Source organism: Somniosus microcephalus, chromosome 9 (genome assembly GCF_052327205.1).
Source record: "Somniosus microcephalus isolate GS21.2 chromosome 9, FLI_Smic_1.0, whole genome shotgun sequence".
Taxonomy (NCBI): domain Eukaryota; kingdom Metazoa; phylum Chordata; class Chondrichthyes; order Squaliformes; family Somniosidae; genus Somniosus; species Somniosus microcephalus.
In genome coordinates this window covers 37,332,171-37,354,344 of record NC_140995.1, presented here as the reverse complement: position 1 = coordinate 37,354,344, position 22,174 = coordinate 37,332,171, and the positions used below count along the sequence as shown (strand labels likewise).

Sequence of the window (22,174 nt, the reverse complement as noted above, 5' to 3'; positions counted from 1 at the left end):
AACTGTACAACCCACAGACTTTACAATGTGAGCCACCTTCAGCTTAAGTGTTTTTTCACTGCTTCCCCCCCAAACAGCCTTTCCAGTTTTTAATAAAGGTATATGTTCATAATCTAAAAATCCATGGAGTCTGCGCAACTGCTACACCCTCTCTACAGCCCTAGTTATTCGATTTGCCAGGACTTTAGCCCCAGCATGGTTCAAGTGAAGCCCGTCCAAACGGAACAGCTCCCTCTTATCCCAGTACTGGTGCCAGTGCCCCACAAATCGAAACCCATTTCTCCCACACCAGTCTTTGAGCCACTCGTTCATTTGTCTGATTTTATTTACCCTATGCAAATTTGCTCGTGGCTCAGGTAGTAATCCAGAGATTATTACCTTTGTGGTTCTGCTTTTTAATTTAGCCCCTAGCTGCTCATACTCTCTCAGCAAAACCTCTTTCTTTGTCCTACCTATGTCATTGGTACCTACGTGGACCATGGCAGCTGGATCTTTCCCCTCCCACTCCAAATTTCTCTCCAGCCCAGAGGAGATGTCCTTAACCCTGGCACCGGGCAGGCAACATAGCCTTTGGGACTCATGCTCTCGGCTGCAGAGAACAGTATCTATCCCCCTCACTATACTGTCCCCAATCACTACAACATTTCTTTTTGCTCCCCCCACTTGAATGGCTCCCTGTACCACGGTGCTGTGGTCAGTTTGCTCATCCTCCCTGCAGTCCCTGGCCTCGTCCACACAGGGAGCAAGAATCGCATACCTGTTGGACAAGGCCAAGGGCTGAGGCTCCTCCACCACTACCTCCTGGATCCCAATACCTGCATCACTTGTAGTCACACCCTCCTGTCCCTGACCATGGGCCAAATTGGAAGTAATTATTCTAGTGGATATGACTGCCTCCTGGAACATAGTGTCCAGGTAACGCTCCCCCTCCCTAATGTGTCGCAGTGTCTGAAGCTTGGACTCCAGCTCATCAACTCTGAGCCGAAGTTCCTTGAGCAGCCAACATTTGCATGCAGATGTGATCGCCCTTGACCTCAATGGTGTCCACGAGCTCCCACATGCAACAACAACAACACATTGCCTGGTCTCCCATCTCAATTAATTAATTAGTTTTAAAATTTGGAACACTTATATCTTTTAATCTACACCAAGGCACTTAAATTTAGAGGCTCAAGTTTGGAAAAAAAGTGAGAAATAGAAAAATACTCACCAACCAATCCACTTACCTGCTTTCTGGTGACGTCACACTTCGATTACTTTTTACTTCTTTACACCTTTGTATCTCAGTGTGCTGCCTCTGCTTTTGAACTCTCCTGGGTTTTGGCGCTCTCGCTCTGCTCCCACTGCTTTTGAACTCTCCCGGGTTTTGGCACTCTCGCTCTGCTCCCGCTGCTTTTGAACTCTCCCGGGCTTTGGCACTCTTGCTCCGCTCCCGCTGCTTTTGAACTCTCCCAGGCATTTCTGGTATCATCCTTGTAAATCTTTTTTGCACCCTCTCCAGTGCCTCTATATCCTTTTAATAATATGGCGACCAGAATTGTAGACAGTACTCCAAATGTGATCTAACCAAGGTTCAATGCAAGTTTAGCATAACTTCTCTACTTTTCAATTCTATCCCTCTAGAAATAAACTCTAGTGCTTGGATTGCTTTCTTTATGACCTTATTAACCTGTGTCGCTCCTTTCAGTAATTTGTTTATTTGTACTCCGAGATCCCTTTGCTCCTCTACCCCATTTAGACTCTTATTTTCCAAATAATATGTGACCTCCTTATTTTTCTTACCAAAATATAATACCTCACACTTATCTGTGTTGAAATTCATTTGCCAATTATATGCCTATTCTGCAAGTTTATGAATGTCTTCTTGTAATTTGTTGCAGGCCGCCTCAGTATTGACTATCCCCTCCATTTGGTGTCATCTGCAAATTTAGGAATTGTGTTTTTGATTCAAATGTCTAAATCATTAATTTAAATTGTGAACAAGAGTAGTCCCAGCACTTATCCTTGTGGGACCCCACTTTCCTCCTTCTGCCACTCTGAATGGCTACCCTTTACCCCTACTCTCTCCTTTCTATCTTGCAGCCAGCTAGCTATCCATTATGCTACTTGTCCCCTGACTCCGCATGCACTGATCTTATTCATTAGTCTATTATGTGGTACCTTATCGAAGGTCTTTTGGAAATCTAGATAAATTGCCTTTACTGCATTACCATTGTCTACTCTCTCTGTTGCCTCCTCAAAGAATTCAATGAGGTTGGTAAAGCAAGACTTTCCCTTTTGAAATCCATGCTGACTATTCATTATTATATTTTTGGTTTCTAGATGTTTTTCTATTGTCTCCTTTAGTAGGGATTCCATTATTTTCCTACCACTGATGTTAAGCTGACTGGTATCGCTCTCCACCCACAGCCCCCTTCCCCGCCCCCACAACCCTACTTCCTTCTGTGTCCACCCCTGGAAAAAACTCACTCCCAACTCTCTTACAACTGCACTTACAAAATCCCAACTGTCCAGCCTTTGGCCCTTCATTCACTATGACATTTCTGCAACTACTGATCTGCTCAACCACACCCTCACCACCACCTTTGATGCCCTAGTTCCTATTAAAACAATTACTCTCTCTCACCCTGGCTGTTCCCCCGGTACGGCCCTCACCTTTGCTCCCTTAAGTCCAAGGGACGCAGACTTGAACGGATATGGCGGTCAACTCGTTTAGCCATTCACTGCCAGATCTGGCTGGACCACATAAAGCATTATCGGGTCCTGCTCTCGTCTACCAAAACTGCTCACTATTCCAGAATCATTCTGGAATGCAAAGATAAACCCCGGCTTCTATTCTCTATTGCTAGCCATCTTCTTAAACACCTCTTCCCTGCCTCCTCCATCCTCACCTCCATCCAACAAGTGTGAGGAGCTCATGGACTTCTTTGTCTCTAAGATTGAGACCATCCGTTCAGCTGCCTCTGCCACTTCCCTTCCTTCCCCTAGCCCACCGGGCCAAACTTCCTCTAAGGTTCCTCCCTGCCTAGCCCTGAACTCGCATCTTTCTCCAGTTTCTCTCCGATCTCCCCTCATGATCTCTGCACGCTCATCTTGAGACTCACTTCCTGCTCCCTCGACTCTATTCCCAACAAACTGCTGACCACCCAACATCCTTTTCTGGCTCCCATGTTAGCTGACATTGTTAATGGTTCTTTCTCCTCAGTTACTGTTCCCTTCTCCCTCAAATCTGCCGTCATCACCCCTCTCCTCAAAAAAACAACCCTTGACCCCTCCATCCTTGCAAACTGCCGCCCCATCTCCAACCTCCCTTTCTTCTCCAAAGTCCTTGTACGTGTTGTCGCCTCCCAAATCTGTGCCCATCTTTCCCGCAACTCCATGTTTGAATCCCTCCAATCAGGTTTCCGCCCCTGCCATAGTACTGAAACGGCTCATATCAAAATCATAAATGACATCCTTTGTGACTGTGATGAAGGTAAACTATCCCTCCTCGTCCTTCTGGACTTCTCTGCAGCCTTTGACATGGTTGACCACTCCATTCTCCTCTAACGCTTCCCCACTGTCGTCCAGCTGGGTGGGACTGCACTTGCCTGGTTCCATTCTTATCTATCTAATTGTAGCCGGAGAATCACCTGCAGTGGCTTCTCTTCCCGCTCCCGCGTCATTACCTCTGGTGTCCCCCCCAAGGATCTATCCTTGGCCCACTCCTATTTCTCATCTACATGCTGCCCCTTGGCAACATGATCCGAAAACACAGTGTCAGTTTCCACATTTAGGCTGACGACACCCAACTCTACCTCACCACCACTTCCCTCGACCCCTCCACTGTCTCTAAATTGTCTGACATCCAGTACTGAATGAGCAGAAATTTTCTCCAATTAAATATTGGGAAGACCGAAGCCATTGTTTTCGGTTCCCGCCACAAACTCCGTTCCTTAGCCACTGACTCCATCTCTCTCCCTAACATCTGTCTGAGGCTGAATCACACTGTTCGCAACCTTGGTTTGATATTTGACCCTGAAATGAGCTTCCGACCACATATCCATGGCATAACTAAGACCGCCTATTTCCACCTCCACAACATCGCCCATCTCCGCCCTTGTTTCAGCTCATCTGCTGCTGAAACACTCATCCATGCCTTTATTACCTCTAGATTGACTATTCCAATGCACTCCTGGTGGCCTCCCACGTTCTACCCTACGTAAACTTGAGGTCATCCAAAACTCGGCTGCCCGTGTCCTGAGTTGCGCCAAGCCCCGTTCACCCATCACCCCTGTGCTCGCTGACCTACAGTGGCTTCCGGTTAAGCAACACCTCGATTTCAAAATTCCCATCCTTATTTTCAAATTCTTCCATGGCCTCGCCCCCCACCCCCCATCTCTGTAATCTCCTCCAGCCCCACAACCATGTGAAATATCTGCGCTCCTCTAATTCTGCCCGCATGAGCATCGCTGATTATAATTGCTCAACCATTGATGGCCGTGCCTTCTGTTGCCTAGGCCTTAAGCTCTGGAAATCCCTCCATAAGCCTCTCCGCCTCTCTACCTCTCTTTACTCCTTTAAGACGCTCCTTTAAACCTACCTCTTCGACCAAGCTTTTGGTCATCTGCCCTAATTTCTCCTTATGTGGCTCGGTGTAAAATTTTTGTCTTATAATACTCCTGTGAAGCACCTTGGAATGTTTACTATGTTAAAGGCGCGATATAAATACAAGTTTTTGTTGTTGTTTGTCTATAGCTCCCCGAATATGTTCTATCTCGCTTTTTAAATATAGGTATAATGTTAGCTATCTGCCCATCCTCTGGCACTACACCTTCTTCTAATGAATTATTATATATGTGTAATAGTGCCTCTGCTGTTTCTTCCCTAGATACCTTTAAAATGCACAGATGTAATCCGTTCGGACCAGAGGTTTTATCCCCTTTGAGTTTGATTTTAAATGTGGTTATATCATTTCTAATGTCATCTTCCGATGACATGTCCACCTGATCTGTCTCCCTGGTAAATACTGAAGCAAAGTAATTATTTAATATTTCTGCCATTTTGCTATCGCTGCCTGTGATTTTATCCTGTCCATCCTTTAGTGGCACTATTCCCATCCTAACTTTCCTTTTTTATTTATGTGCCTGTAGAATATTTTGCTATTTTGTTCCTTGATAATTTAATTTCATAGTTCCTCTTTGCCTTCCTAATTGTTTTTTTTACTTCTCTCATAATCTCTTCGTATTCTGTCTTGTCATGCTTTCCTCCACTGTCCATGTACTTAGTGTATGCCTCTTTCCTTACCCTCAATTTTTCCCTTATGTCTTTATTCATCCATGGTGTCTCATTAGTTTTTAGTTTGCTCTTGTTTTTTAGCGGAATATATTTTTCCTGGACTCTGTTCAACACAGTTTTTAATGTTTCCCATTGCTGGTCCACATCATTGTTTGCCAATATTGTTGTCCATTTTATTTTCCCACATTTGAAAAAAAAATTTCCTTGGGATGTAGGCGTCGCTGGCAAGGCCAGGATTTACTGCCCATCCCTAATTGCCCTTGAGAAGGTGGTAGTGAGCTGCCTTTTGACCCGCTGCAGTCTGCATGTTGAAGGTACTCCCATAGTGCTGTTAGGAAGGAAGTTCCAGGATTTTGACCTAACGACGATGAAGGAACGGCGATATATTTCCAAGTCAGGATGGTGTGTGACTTGGAGGGGAACTTGGAGGTGATGGTGTTCCCATGCGCCTGCTGCCCTTGTCCTTCTATGTGGTAGAGGTCGCAGGTTTGGGAGGTGCTGTCGAAGAAGCCTTGGCGAGTTGCTGCAGTACATCTTGTAGATGGTACACACTGCAGCTATGGTGCGCCGGTGGTGGAGGGAGTGAATGTTTAAGGTGGTGGATGGGGTGCCAATCAAGCGGGCTGCTTTGTCCTGGATGGTGTCGAGCCTCTTGAGTGTTGTTGGAGCTGCACTCATCTAGGCAAGTGGAGATTATTCCATCATACTCCTGACTTGTGCCTTGTAGGAGGTGAGTCACACACCACAGAATACCCAGCCTCTGACCTGCTCTTGTAGCCACAGTATTTATGTGGCTGGTGAAGTTACGTTTCTGGTCATTGGTGACCCCCCCAAGATGTTGACGTTGGATTCGGCGATGGTAATGCCGTTGAATGTCAAGGGGCAGTGGTTAGACTCTCTCTTGTTGGAGATAGTCATTGCCTGGCACTTGTGTGGCGCGAATGTTACCTGCTATTTATCAGCCCAAGCCTGAATGTCATCCAGGTCTTGCTTCATGCGGGCATAGACGGCTTCATTAGCTGAGGAATTGCAAATGGAACTGAACACTGTGCAATCATCAGCGAACATCCCCACCTATGATGGAGGGAAGGTCATTGATGAAGCAGCTGAAGATAGTTGGGCCTAGGACACTGACCTGAGGAACTCCTGCAGTGATGTCCTGGGGCTGTGATGATTGGTCTCCAACAACCACAACCATCTTCCTTTGTGCTAGGTATGACTCCAGCCAGTGGAGAGCTTTTCCCCTGATTCCCATTGACTTCAATTTTACTAGGGCTCCTTGATGCCACACTCTGTAAAATGCTGCCTTGATGTCAAGAGCAGTCACTCTCACCCCACCTCTGGAATTCAGCTCTTTTGTCCATGTTTGGACCAAGGCTGTAATGAGGTCTGGAGCCGAGTGGTCCTGGCGGAACCCAAACTGAGCATTGGTGAGCATGTTATTGGAGAGTAAGTGGCGCTTGATAGCACTGTCGATGACACCTTCCATCACTTTGCCGATGATTGAGAGTAGACTGATGGGGCGGTAATTGGCCGGGTTGGATTTGTCCTGCTTTTTGTGGTCAGGACATACCTGGGCAGTTTTCCACATTGTCGGGTAGATGCCAGTGTTGTAGCTATACTGAAGCAGCTTGGTTAGAGGCGCGGCTAGTTTTGGAGCACAAGTCTTTAGCACGACAGCCGGATGTTGTCGGGGCCCATAGCCTTTGCTGTGTCCAATGCGCTCAGCCTTTCCTTGATATCATGTGGAGTGAATTGAATTGGCTGAAGATTGGCTTCTATGATAGTGGGGACCTCAGGAGGAGGCCGAGATGGATCGTCCACTTGGCACTTCTGGCTGAAGATGGTTGCAAACGCTTCAACCTTGTCTTTTGTACTCATGTGCTGGGCTCCACCATCATTGAGGATGGGAATGTTCATGGAGCCTCCTCCTCCCGTTAGTTGTTTAATTGTCCACCACCATTCACGACTGAATATGGCAGCACTGCAGAGCTTTGATCTGATCTGTTGGTTGTGGAACCGCTTAGCCCTGTCTATAGTATGCTGCTTCCGCTTTTTGGCGTGCATGTAGTAATGTGTTGCAGCTTCCCCAGGTTGGCACATCATTTTTAGGTACGCTTGGTGCTGCTCCTAGCATGCTCTTCTACACTCTTCATTGAACCATGGTTGGTCACCTGGCTTGATGGTAATGATAGAGTGAGTGATATACTGGGCCATGAGGTTGCAGATTGTGGTGGATTGCAATTCTGCTGCTGCTGATGGCCCACAGCACCTCATAGATGCCCAGTTTTGAGCTGCTAGATCTGTTCTGAATCTATCCCATTTAGTACGGTGGTAGTGCCACACAACATGATGGAGGGTCTCCTCAGTGTGAAGACGGGACTTCGTCTCCACAAGGACTATGCGGTGGTCACTGCTACCAATACTGTCATGGACAGATGCATATGCGACAGGTAGATTGTTGAGGACGATTTGTTAATGCATTAAAAGTTTAAACAAATGTATAAAATAGCAATATTAAACGGCTCAGTCTGCTTCATTATGCAGGGTAACAAAGGTGAACGAGGATTCCAAGGAATTCAAGGGCAACATGGCAATAAGGTAAAAGGTCATATTTGTACAGTTTATCACGATATAAGTTGTTATTCATTTTTATTCTGTCCAAACCCAACTCTGATTAACATTTTGCGGACCAAATAGCATTTCTGCAAATTAAATAAGCAAGACCAGTTTTGGTGAATTTCTGAATTGAATATTGTGAATTAAAAAGTATTCAGTAGTTCCATACTTCTACTTTATAAACAAGTGTGGAATTTTACTAATTACTGTGTAAATGTATCAGAAATGTTTTAAGCTGTAAAAGAGCATCAGTGTTGTTAACAAAGACAATATTTAGTGTATCTATTTTATGCTATGAAAGGATCCATTAAATACTACTCACTTTTTTAAAACTTCAAAATGTACCAAGTTCACTTCAGCAGCACAATCAGACTGAGTGAACCCAGCAGCACCAGTCCGTACCATCTTTTCATGTTTTTATTGCTTTCCCATATCAACATTTTCCCATTATAAATTCCCATGTCCATATTTATAATGGAAACTACCTATGTAAACTTGTCACGCTGTAATTACACCTACAGCCACTGGTGACACTGTAAACTTGTCATGTCGTAATTATACACTGGTGATACTATAAACTTGTCACGCTGTAATTACATCCTCCTACCACTGGTGACACTGTAAACTTGTCACACTGTAATTACACCCTCTGCCCACTGATGACACTGTAAATTTGTCATGCTAGTCTTCCGGCCAATGCCATGGAAGATTGTCTAGTACTTTTTTTTTATTCGTTCATGGGATGTGGGCGTCACCGGCAAGGCCAACATTGATTGCCCATCCCTAATTGCCCTTGAGAAGGTGTTGGTGAGCCGCCTTCTTGAACCGCTGCAGTCCGTCAGGTGAAAGTACTCCCACAGTGCTGTTGGGAGGGAGTTCAAGGATTTTGACCAAGTGACAATGAAGGAACGGCGATATATTTCCAAGTCAGGATGGTGTGTAACTTGGAGGGGAACTTTGAGGTGGTGATGTTCCCATGTGCCTGCTACCCTTGTCCTTCTAGTTGGTAGAGGTGGTGGGTTTGGGAGATGCTATCTGTTGTGTATGTAACCGTTTACCTTTAAGGGAACTATAGAATGTAACCGTTCGCCTTTAAGAGCACTACTTTAGGGTGGCACTATTTGTTGGCTCATGTATACTGTAATACCGATAGTGACCACACCAGTATATAAGGGTTGTGATACGTTAACTAGGGCAGATTCGCCCGAACCTCTGAATAGTAAAGACCTGTTTTATTTGTTAATCTTGGAGTCTGTGTATTATTTGCAATACAACCCACAGACTTAACAATGGCGACGAGGACGATCGTACCCTGCGGCAACAGTACTTCCTAAGCTACTAAGGAGCGTCGAAGTGAGGCAACCGCCTTCGTCGTGCTGCTGGAAGAACACACGAGGCTGCAGCAACAGACAGGAAGCAGACTAGCAACGAAAGTTCATCAGCAACAGGCACAACTACCCTTTTACCACGGTGCGGAGTGCGTCGATCAACTAACAAAAGAAAGCAACCGGCGACCGCAACGACTGTGAGTAGGGGAAAGTGTGGAAAATATCCGGAGGATAAGGGCAGTGACCACCACGGTCGAGGGGGTGAAAAAGGCCGGACAGCGACCGGGATCACAAGGCGCGGTGGCGATAAATAAATAAATAACTAAATAACCCGCGAAGAATCAGCCGCAGCCGGGGAGGAAAGGGCCGGACTGCGGGAGGTCGGGGAGAGGCGTTTGAATCCGCTGAGCGAGAGCCCGAGAGGGAGCGAGCAAGAGCCGCGCGAGCGGGTGAGCCAGAACCCGAGAGGGAGCGAGCAAGAGCCGCTTCGAGCGGGAGGCGCTTCGCGAGCCAGCGATCGCACCAGCGATAAGGGCCGAGAGCCGCTTCGGGCGAGAGGCGCAGTGCGGGCCATCGATCGCATCCACTGATAAGGGCCGGGCCGCTTTGAAGTGAGGGGCGCAGCCGGGCCATCGATCGCAATCCCTGATAAGGGCCGCACTCGGGCTGGTAGGGCAGAGTCGGCAGACACTGAAGGCGCGAGAGCCGCGGTGAACAGCGCGGGCCATCGATCGCGGCGGAGATAAGGGCCGCACTTGGGCTGAAAGACAGCGTCGGGGGTCAGGTGAAGACCGTCAAGCGCGGGAAAACCGCCATTGAAGTGGGCGGGGAGAGCGAGAAGCGCGGGAAAGCCGCCATTTTTCACGGGAAAACCGCTGGGGAAGAAGACAGAAGCGGGAAACCACCATCTTAGAAAATTAATTAGAATTTTCAGAAAGGCTGGTGTGTTCTCAAGAAGAGAGGAAAAATAAGAATAAGTAAAGCAATACTTGTGGTGTTCTCAAGAAGAGAAGAAAATTAATAATAAGTAAAGAAATACTTGTGCTGTTCTCGGAAAGAGAAGAAGATGCCTAAGCGAGGAAATATTAATGATTTTAATGCTGAAATAGAAGACTGGGCCACGTATGTGGAACGCATAGGAATATATTGCGTAGCCATATACGACAAGGCAATAACTTTGTTAAATTCGATGGGAGCAAAAACATATGGGCTCTTGAAACATCTAATAGCACCAGTTAAACCAGTGGACCAGACCTTCGAAGAGATCGTAGCAGTGCTGAAGGATCAAATTACTGCAAGCACTTCCAAATGCTACCGTTGTGGAAAGACAACGCACGACCAGAATCAGTGCTGGTTTAAGAACCAGGAGTGCAGGAAATGTGGCAAACTGGGTCACATCGCGAAGGTATGCAGGTCCGGAAAGAAGACCAACAAGCAAAGGAAGCCACCACCACAAGGAAAGTACAACAAGGTACATCAGGTGGCTGAAAAGAGTTCAGACGAACAAAATTCAGACTCAGACCCAAACAGCCAGGAGTTGGATAGTCTGAGAATCCACAATGTGGGTAAAGTGACTGATCTACAGACGATCTGGGTCACACTAAAAATAGCTGGAGTCCAAGTACGAATGGAGCTGGACACGGGATCAGCTGTATCAGTCATCAACCAAAAGGACTACCACCGGCTATTCTCTCACATACCCTTAAGAAATACCAAGTTCGTATTACGGACATATACGGGGCATAACGTATACCCCATGGGGAAAATAAGAGTCAAGGTGAGAGATAGGGGTAAAGTACACCCAAGAATGAATTTGTACGTACTACCTGAGGGAGGACCACCACTTCTAGGACGGGAGTGGATCAAGAAAATAGACATGGAATGGCACTACCTACAAGCAATGACGAGTGAGGACTCGGTGCAGACAAGCAGCTCAGACTCCGAGCCGGAAGACGATAAGTCCAGCTTATGTATGAAAAACAAGGTTGGAAAATCGATGGCGTGCATAAAGACAGAGAATTCTGAGTCTGTTCAAGCTACAGACATATGCATTACGGAGGAACACCGGGCTCGAACTCAACGTTATTTCAAAGTACAACAACAATTAGAACAATTAAGTTACCGCCTCGTACAAGAGATGAAAACAATGAAAAAGTTCTATGACACCGAATGGGAGAGTCTGGAAAGACAACAGAACCTACTGGCTAAAGCAGAGAGCGACCATAGAGCCATCGTGACCAATTACCGATCACATCTCCCTTATGATGTTCAGGAGTTAGAATATTTGCATGATCTAGAGATACAGCAGAAGGGCAAACCACGCTACACTGAGGATTTTGTTCTGCAATTAGAGACGGAGCTAGTGCAGGCAAGGTTAAGAGAAGTTGAATCGCAGTGTGCTCTTAAGGAGATGCAGAAACAAATCTTGGACATGGAAAAGAGAAACGCTTCTTTACCTGATGTGAATAATGTGGACATGTTGCGAGAGGGGATTATTGAGGCGAAACTGAAAGAAGCTAAGCAAAGGATGTTGGAACTTGAAACACAGAACCAAATCAGCAGAAATCAGCTATGTCGAGCAGAGAAGGAGTGCTATGGTCTACATGAGAAGGTGCAATATCTCTCAGCCCAGAATAAGGGGCTACTCACTCAGTTAAATGAGAGTAAAAGGAAAATGGCTGAGATAGACTGCAAGAATAAAGAAGAATTGATGGCAGTGAGACTTCGAGAGGCAGATAGCATAACAGCCTTGGCTGAACGCCAACAGGAAATTGCAAAAAAACCAATTGCAGAGGAATCTTCAGGAAGCCAGGATTTTATTCCAGTCCTTCTCTATGACTCCTTACAAGCAGAGTGTGAGAAGTTGAAAGAACAGTATGGACAGGCCCAGGCTACAATTCTGGAGGGGATTAACTTGGCAACCCCCGAAAAGCTAGTTTCAGTAGAAGCATATGAACAACTAAAGGTTGAACATGAGCAAGAAGTCCAAAGGCTGCAGGAAATGTTTGATGAGCTCCAGGCCAAGGCTGCCTCATCGGTAAAGATTCCATCCATAGATGAAACATTAGTGGTGGAAGAGGAGAGGGGTTTGGAGCTCTCAAAAGTTATTGAAATAGCTGAGGTTGCAACACAGACTGAGAAGATGGCAGCAGAGCAACCCTTGGATACCAAAAGTACGCTGACTCATGTCAAGGTAGAACAACAGACCGCTGAAACAGCTGCTCCGGTAGAGGGATTGAATAGTCCGATCAATCAATCTCCAAAGGAAGTTGAAGTATTAAAATCACAAATGAGGTCATTAGTAAACGACTTGCTGAAAGCCCAGAAAAAGCTGGATGAAGAGGTACACATGAAGAAGTCTCTTCAGGAAAGATGTCTGGATTTGGAACAAGAGCTGGCTAACGTCCAGCTGGGTATGGAGGAAATAGACGACCCTCTCGCTGACCTAGCTCAGGACGACACCGAATATTACCATGACCTGGTGGACTACACCGAATATTGCGATGTCCTGTCCTGCCCAGCTTGTAACTTCGACTCCCAAAGTGCAGAAATCATGGAGGAGCACCAAAAGTCTACGGAACATCGGGTGAAGCTGGCTCTACGACGGAAACAGGAGGCAGAGAAGGAGGAACTGCGCAGGCAGCTGGCAGCTGACAGTAGAGCCCAGAGAGTCTCCAAGAAGCAGAAAAGGAAAAGTCGAAACAGAAGATGACCCATCTGAACCATTATCACCTCTACCAGATCACACACGTGGTCCCTCCGAACGGAGCCAAATCAGTTCGGAAGTTCAAACTGTTAAATCCATGGAAGGACTATTGAATGAGTCACTTCAGCAATGCGAACTGTTTTCCGCAGAGACTGAATCTGTGATCTGTAAGGACTATTGAATGAGTCACTTCAGCAATGTGAACTGTTTTCCGCAGAGACTGAATCTGTGATCTGTTTTGACATGAAGTTATATATGTTATTATGTTATGTTAAACATGAAGTTATATGATGTTGATTCCATCGAGAGTATATCTGTAAACTGTTTATATGAAGTTGAAGATTGTATGTTTAAAGGGGATTCTGTAAGTAATAAGCTAAAAAGGGAGGAGTGTTGTGTATGTAACCGTTTACCTTTAAGGGAACTATAGAATGTAACCGTTCGCCTTTAAGAGCACTACTTTAGGGTGGCACTATTTGTTGGCTCATGTATACTGTAATACCGATAGTGACCACACCAGTATATAAGGGTTGTGATACGTTAACTAGGGCAGATTCGCCCGAACCTCTGAATAGTAAAGGCCTGTTTTATTTGTTAATCTTGGAGTCTGTGTATTATTTGCAATACAACCCACAGGCTTAACACTATCGAACATAAGAACATAAGAAATAGGAGCAGGAATAGGCCATTCGGCCCTTCGAGCCTGCTGCGCCATTCAATGAGATCATGGCTGATCTTCTGCCTCAACTCCATTCACCGGCCCTATCGCCATATCCCTTGATGCCCTTACTAGTCAGAAACCTATCGACTTCTGTTTTGAATATACCCAATGACTGAGCCTCCACAGCCCTCTGGGGTAGAGAGTTCCAAAGATTCACCACCCTCTGTGTGAAGAAATTTCTTCTCATCTCAGTCCTGAATGGCCTACCCTTTATCCTGAGGCTGTGGCCCCTGGTTCAGCCAAGGGAAACATTCTCCCAGCATCCACCCTATCAGCCCTGTAATAATTTTGTATGCTTCAATGAGATCCCCTCTCATTCTTCTGAATTCAAGAGAATACAGGCCTAGTTTACTCAATCTCTTCTCATACGACAATCCCGCCATCCCAGGAATCAATCTCGTGAACCTTCGTTGCACTCCCTCTGTGGCAAATATATCCTTCCTTAGGTAAGGAGACCAAAATTGTACACAGTACTCCAGGTGTAGTCTCACCAAGGCCCTATATAATTGGAGTAAGACTTCTTTACTCCTGTACTCAAACCTTGGCGAGTTGCTGCAGTGCATCTAGTAGCTGGTACACACTGCAGCCACGGTATGCTGATGGTGGAGGGAGTGAATGTTTAATGTGAGCTGCTGTGTCCTGGATGGTGTCAAGCTTCTTGAGTGTTGTTGGAGCTACACTTATCCTGACAAATGGAGAGTATTCCATCACACCCCTGACTTATGCCTTGTAGATGGTGGAAAGGCTTTGGGGAGTCAGGAGGTGAGACACTCGCCACAGAATACCCAGCCTCTGACCTGCTCTTGTAGCCACAGTATTTATTTGGCTTGTCCAGTTAAGTTTCTGGTCAATGGTGACCCCCCAGGATGTTGATAGTGGGGGATTCGGCAATGGTCAAGGGGCGGTGGTTAGACTTTACTGAGATCAATTACGACTCATAGGTTGTAAGGCATGAGCGAAGCTCACTCATTGAATATTTCTTTTATTCAACATTAATTTTGCTGGATATCACCTAATCTTTTTAAGGTTTTTGCTTAGATAAGCATGCACCAGAACAATCACAATCTGACCGTGACAGTAACAAATATTTATTTTTTCTATTCTGCTTGACTTTACTGAATGCCTAAAATGCGGTCTAAAAGGACAAGAGAGAATAAAAAGAGATTGGTTTAGTCATGGCAGTTCCTTAAGAAGTGAAATGATGGTTTTTGTTCTTTATTTCATAGGGGCCGGAAGGAGAACCAGGTTTACCAGGTCAGCCAGGACATTCTGGAATGCCAGGAATGAAAGGAATAAAGGTATAGTGTTTCTGTTCTTATTTCATGGTCCTGTCATAATCTTCACAAGAAGCTCCCTGATGGCTTAATAAGTTTATCCGGTGACAGCTGAGCCTTACAGAGCAGGATGGTTCTAGGTTCAACCCTGGTTTGTGCTGAGTTAGTGAATCTCAGACAGAGCAGTCATCAGCTTCCCTGGATTGGGGAGAAATCAATCAGAGTTCCTGCTATTACTATCCACCAACCCTTGTTGGAAATGTGCATGTGTGGACTAGCTTGAACTTGCCTGTAAGGCTCTTCCTGCATGAGTAGTTTGCAACACCCACTGTTGGGGTCACACATCAATTAATGACCATTTGAGCCAGGGTGTTTGTGGATTCATACCCCAGTACCAAGTCAACGCCTCCAAGAACAGAGGAGGGAAGAAATTGGAAAGGAACAGAAAACTTTACAAGAAATGTGACTTTGATCCATTGTACGGTATTTAATTTTACATTAAATTACAGTGACAGCATTCATCAAAGATCCAAAGAACGACACAATTTTGGTTGATTTTCTCCACTCCTCTCCCGTGGGCACTGACTTATGCTGACTCATTTTCCACAAGTGCTAACCACTCTCCAGCTGTCCGTCGAGGTGTTGAGTGTCAACAGACTATCATCCAATGTGAGCATCACATCCAAGTCTGACTGTGCACATTGGGTGAGGACACATATATGAAATTTCCATTAGTAGGGTCACTGAATAGTGATCAAGAGTGGGAAACCTGGCAAATTTGTTTCCATTTTTAACCTGAATCAAATTTTAGCATGTCTGCTGCCTCCCTCACTGAAGTCAGTTAGCTCAGGAACATGCTGGCAACTGAGCTTAGAATCTTCCCGATCACCATATGTTTTAAAAATTCATTCACAGGATGCGGGCATCGCTGGCAAAGCCAGCATTTATTGCCCATCCCTAATTGCCCTTAAGAAGGTAGTGGTGAGTTTCTTGAAGTCCTGCACCGGCCACGCACCAGCTTTTATATGAGAAAACTGTGTATGCACAACATTTAAATGAGCCTGTTAAAGGGCATGCGCACTGATAAAAAAAATGAGGGAATGGTGCCAATCAAGCGGGCTGCTTTGTCTTGGATGGTGTTGAGTGCTGTTGGAGCTGCACTCATCCAGGCAAGTAGAGAGTATTCCATCACACACCTGACTTGTGCCTTGCAGGTGGTGGAAAGGCTTTCGGGAATCAGGAGGTGGTGAAGGTACTCCCACAGTGCTGTTATGTAGGGATTTACAGGTTTTTGACCCACCGACAATGAAGGAACGGCGATATATTTCCAAGTCAGGATGGAGTGTAACTTAGAGGGGAACTTGGAGGTGGTGATGTTCCCATGCACTTGCTGCCCTTGTCCTTCTAGGTGGTAGAGATCGTGGGTTTGTTCGGTGCTGTCGAAGAAGCCGTGGCGAGTTGCTGCAGTGCATCTTGTAGATGGTACACACTGCAGCCACGGTGCGCTGGTGGTGGAGGGAGTGAATCTTTATGGTGGTGGATGGGTGCCAATCAGTGTTCCCGTTAAGCTGCACAGCCACGCCGTGCTCTGACAGTCCCGTGCAGGCCACGCACCGGCTTTTATATGATAAAAACTGCGCATGCACAAACATTTGAATGGGCCGCGGAGCAAATTAAAGAGCCCGCGCACCGAAAAAAAAAGGAGGAAATGGTGCCAATCAAGCGGGCTGCTTTGTCTTGGATGGTCATAGAGTCATAGGGCTAAAAATTCAGTTTGGGGCGCCAAGCTCGCCTGGGTGCCGGAATTACCGCTGTGTGCGGAGCCACTTGCGCCATCCGGATATTCAGTTTCTGCGCCCCAAATGGAAGCGGGCCGCTAAACGAGGCTTCCCGCGCCCCGCTTGGGGCGCTGAAACTGAATATCGGCGCGCTAAGGGCCGCAGCGCCACACGCTGCGGCACGGCACGCTGCGGTACTGCAGGCCTTCCTCCCACTGTTAAGGGGGAGGTGCCTGCAACAGCGCGATCCCCGCTCGCGAGTGCCGGCAAATGAGCCCGGCACCAAGGAGAAGTGCCGGGCTCTCGGGAAACAGCCGGCAATGCCGCGGGAGGGGGGTGTTAGGAGGCCGGGGATGGAGGTGCGGGCAGGCGGGTGCCGAAAAAGCGGCCGGCCGCACCTCCACCTTAACTCACGCCACTACCGCCACAGGTAGGCCCCTGTGTACCGGTCGCTATTTGCGGCCGGCGCTGAGGAGGCGGGCATGACCAAATATGGCCATCGGGGCGATAGCGGGGCGCTGCGCACACCGATGACGTCATTGGTGGCGGCGCAGCGCTACAGGCTAACGCCGCCATTAGCGCCCCGCTAAATATCGCGGTAGGTGTGGCCAGTGGCGCAAAAGCCACTTAGTGCCCTCTTTGGGCGCAAACTGGTGGTGCAGGCCACTGAATTTCTAGGCCATAGAGTTATACAGCGCAGAAAGAGGCCCTTCAGCCCATTGTGTCTGCGCTGGCCATCAAGCCCTGTATATTCTAATGCCATTTTCTAGCACTTGGTCCATAGCCTTGTATGCTATGGCGTTCATCTAAATGCTTCTTGAATGTTGTGAGGGTTCCTGCCTCTACCACCCTTTCAGGCAGTGAGTTCCAGATTCCAACCACCCTCTGGGTGAAAAAGTTTTTCCTTAAATCCCCTCTAAACCTCCTGCCCCTTACCTTGAAACTATGCCCCCTGGTTATTGACCCCTCTACTAAGGGGAAAAGTTCCTTTCTATCTACCCTATCTATGCCCCTCATAATTTTGTAACCTCAATCAGGTCCCCCCTCCGCCTTCTCTGCTTTAAGGAAAACCACCCCAGCCTGTCCAGTCTCTCTTCATAGCTGAAGCGCTCCAGCCCAGGTAACATCCTGGTGAATCGCCTCTGCACCCTCTCCAATGCAATCACATCCCTCCTATAGTGTGGTGACCAGAACTGCACACAGTATTCCAGCTGTGGTCTAACTAGTGCTTTGTACAGCTCCATCATAACCTCCCTGCTCTTATATTCTATGCCTCGGCTAATGAAGACAAGTATCCCATATGCCTTTTTAACCACCTTATCTACCTGTCCTGCTGCCTTCAGAGATCTATGTACATGCACAACAAGGTCCCTCTGATCCTCTGTCCTTCCTAGGATGCTACCATTCATTGTGTATTCCCTTGCCTTGTTAGTCCTCCCAAAATGCATCACCTCACACTTTTCAGGGTTAAATTCTATTTGCCACTGTTCTGCCCATCTAACCATCCTGTCTATATCGTCCTGTAGCCTGAGGCTTCCCTCCTCGCTATTTACCACTCCACCAATTTTCGTGTGATCTACGAACTCACTGATCATACCTCCTACATTCATATCTAAAGCATTAATGTACACTGCAAACCGCAAAGGACCCAACACCGATCCCTGCGGTACACCACTGGACACAGGCTTCCAGTCACAAGCTTCTGGAGTGCTGTTGGAGCTGCACTCATCCAGGCAAGTGGAGAGTATTCCATCACACTCCTGACTTGTGCCTTGTAGGTGGTGGAAAGGATTTCGGGAGTAAGATGGTGGGTCACTCGCCACAGAATACCCAGCCTCTGACCTGCTCTTGTAGCCACAGTATTTATGTGGCTGCTCCAGTTAAATTTCTAGTCAATGGTGACCGCCCAGGATATTGATGGTGGGGGATTTGACGATAGTAATGCCATTGAATGTCAAGAGGAGGTGGTTAGACTATCTCTTGTTGGAGATGGTCATTGCATGGCACTTGTGTGGCACAAATGTTACTTGTCACTTATCAGCCTAAGCCTAAATGTTGACCAGGTCTTGCTGCATGCAGGCGCGGAGTGCTTCATTATCTGAGGAATTGTGAATGGACTTCTGACCGTATGTTAGAGGGAAATCATTTTTGAAGCAGTTGAAAATGGTTGGGCCTAGGACACTGTCCTGAGGAACTCCTGCAGCGATGTCTTGTGCTGAGATGATTGGCCTCCAACAACCACAACCATCTTTCTTCCTGCTAGGTATGGCTCCAGCCGGTAGAGAGTTTTTCCCCTGATACCCAAACATGGTCAAATCTGCCTTGATGTCAAGGGCTGTCACTCTCACCTCACCTCTGGAATTCAGCTCTTTTGTCCATGTTTGGACCAAGGCTGTAATGCGATTTGGAAAATGTGGTCCTAGCGGAACCTAAACTGAGCATCACTGAGCAGATATTGGTGAGTAAGTGCCACTTGATAGCACTTTCAATGATCCCTTCCATTACTTTGCTGATGATTGAGAGTAGGCTGATGTGGTGGTAATTGGCCAGATTGGATTTGTGGACTGGACTTACCTGGGCAATTTTCTACTATATCAGGTAGATGCCATTGTTGTAGCTGTACTGGAACAGCTTGGCTAGAGGCATGGCTAGTTCTGGAGCACAAGTCTTCAGCACGATAGCCAGGATGATGTTGGGGCCCATAGCCTTTGCTGTATCCAGTGTGCTCAGTCGTTTCTTGCTATCACGTGGAGTGAATCGAATTGGCTGAAGGCTGGCTTCTGTGATGGTGGGGGTCTCAGGAGGAGGCTGAGATGAATCATCCACTCAGCACTTCTGGCTAAAAATGGTTGCAAATGCTTCAGCTTTGTCTTTTGCACTCAAGTGCTGGGCTCCACTATCATTGAGGATGGGGCTGTTCATGGAGCCTCCTCCTCCCTTTAGTTGTTTAATTGTCTACCACCATTCATGTCTGGATGTAGCAGGACTGTAGAGCTTTGATCTGATCCATTGGTTGTGGGATCGCTTAGCTCTGTCTATAGCATGCTGCATCCGCTGTTTAAGAACATAAGAAATAAGAGCAGGAGTAGGCCATACGGCCCCTCGAGCCTGCTCCGCTATTCAATAAGATCATGGCTGATCATCGACATCAACTCCACTTTCCCGCCCGACCTCCATATCCCTTGATTCCCCTAGAGTCCAAAAATCTATCTATCTCAGCCTTGAATATACTCAAAGACTTAGCAATCACAGTCCCCTGGGGCAGAGAATTCCAAAGATTCACAACCCTCTGAGTGAGGAAATTCCTCCTCATCTCAGTCTTAAATGGCCTACCCCTTATCCTGAGACTATGCCCCCTAGTTCTAGACACACCAGCCAGGGGAAACAACCTCTCAGCATCTACCCTGTCAATTCCCTTCAGAATCTTGTATGTTTCAATGAGATCACCTCTCATTCTTCTAAACTCCAGAGAGTATAGGCCCATTCTACAAAATCTCTCATCACAGGACAGCCCTCTCATCCCAGGAATCAATCTAGTGAACCTTCGTTGCACCGCCTCCAAGGCAAGTATATCCTTCCTTAGATAAGGAGACTAAAACTGTGCACAGTACTCCAGGTATGGTCTCACCAAGGCCCTGTACAATTGTAGCAAGACTTCCTTACTTTTATACTCCAACCCCCTTGCAATAAAGACCAACATGCCATTTGCCTTCCTTATTGCTTGCTGTACCTGCATGCTAGCTTTCTGTGTTTCTTGCACAAGGGCACCTAAATCTCTCTGAACACCAACATTTGAAAGTTTCTCACCATTTAAAAAATATTCTGTTTTTCTATTCTTCTTACCAAAGTGAATAACCTCACATTTCCCTACATTATACTCCATCTGCCACCTTACTGCCCATTCACTTAGTCTATCTATATCCCTTTGCAAACTCTTTGGGGTAGATTTTCCCGAACCTGTCGGGAAGAAGGCGGGACTTCCCCTTTCGGGTTTTTGACCCGCCTACTTCGACGTCCAGCCAATCTGCGCGATTTTCCCTTGATTGACCTTGTTCCTGCCCAGCGGGCTCAGCAGGCCAATTAAGGGCCACCCGGCAACAGGTGACGTCACAGACTGCAGTTTCATCTGTCAAGAGTTCTTGACAAATGAAATATCAGTGTTCCACAGCTGTTTGAAGCTGTGAAACACTGACACTCTGAGTTCTACCAAGAGTCATTCTGCACAGACTCAGTTAGAACTCTCACCGGCACTCAAAGCTGAAGGCTGTCACTTTTGACAGATCGCAGCCATTCAGCTTTCAGTTCTGGCTGAGTGATGTGCTCCCGACAGCTACAGGAAGAAAGGCTGTTAAGGTATGTACAGGTAAGTAAAAGTTCTTTACACACTTTAGACACACCAAACACACTTACCTTTACACTCATGCACCCATCACTCACCTGAGCACCGACATCGCGACCCCTCCAACTCCTTCAACCCGACGGCCCACCTGCTCTAACCTGGCGTGGTTTGGAGCCATCGGGAAACCCACACGAAACCCCTCAAAATAGGGATTAGGCTAAAAACTGCCTGTTAACTACCTGTTAATAGGCAGTTAATTGGCACTAATCCCTTCCCGCCTGGTTTCGGCGGGTCCCAGTGCGGGGCGGGTACCTGCCGCCCCTGAAACTTACGTGGGGCGGGGTTTTGGGCGGGATGGTGTCGGGACCCCCAAATTCGGGATTTCCCCCCCCCCCGCCGCATGCCTGAAACCCCGCCTGACAGCTCCACGAAAATCTAGCCCTTTGTGTTCTCCTCACAGCTTACTGCCCCAACTTGGATACATTACACTCGGTCCCTTCATCTAGGTCATTAATATAGATTGTAAATAGCTGAGGCCCCAACACTGATCCTTGCGGCACCCCACTAGTTACAGCCTGCCAACCTGAAAAAGATCCGTTTATCCCTACTCTCTCTTTTCTGTCCGTTAACCAATCCTCTATCCATGCTACTATATTACCCCCAACCCCATGAGCCCTAATCTTGTGTAATAACCTTTTATGTGGCACCTTATCGAATGCCTTTTGGAAATCCAAATATACTACATCCACTGATTCCCCTTTATCTACCCTGCTAGTTACATCCTCAAAAAAGTCTAATAAATTTGTCAAACACGATTTCCTTTTCATAAAACCATGTTGACTCTGCCTATTCATGTTATGATTTTCTAAGTGCCCTGATACCACTTCCTTAACAAAGGATTCCAGCATTTTCCCGACGACTGATGTCAGGCTAACTAGCCTTTAGTTCCCTGTTTTTTCTCTCCCTCCTTTCTTAAATAGCGGTGTTACATTTGCGACCTTCCAATCCACTGGGACCATTCTAGAATCTAGGGAATTTTGGAAGATCAAAACCAATGCATCCACTATCTCTTCAGCCACCTCTTTTAGAACCCTAGTGTGGTATCTTGAGCGGGCCATAGATGGAGACAGAC

General features: G+C 46.8%; 1 protein-coding gene across 1 annotated transcript in view; it reads left to right on the top strand.

Annotated features, from left to right (window-relative positions):
- Positions 1-22,174, top strand: part of col21a1 (collagen, type XXI, alpha 1) — a 639,396-nt gene that overhangs the window by 510,226 nt on the left and 106,996 nt on the right. The window contains exons 21-22 of the mRNA XM_085996520.1: positions 7,825-7,878; positions 14,878-14,949. Of these exons, the coding sequence (XP_085852646.1) occupies positions 7,825-7,878; positions 14,878-14,949 (126 nt within the window). The remainder of the gene's footprint in view (positions 1-7,824; positions 7,879-14,877; positions 14,950-22,174) is intronic.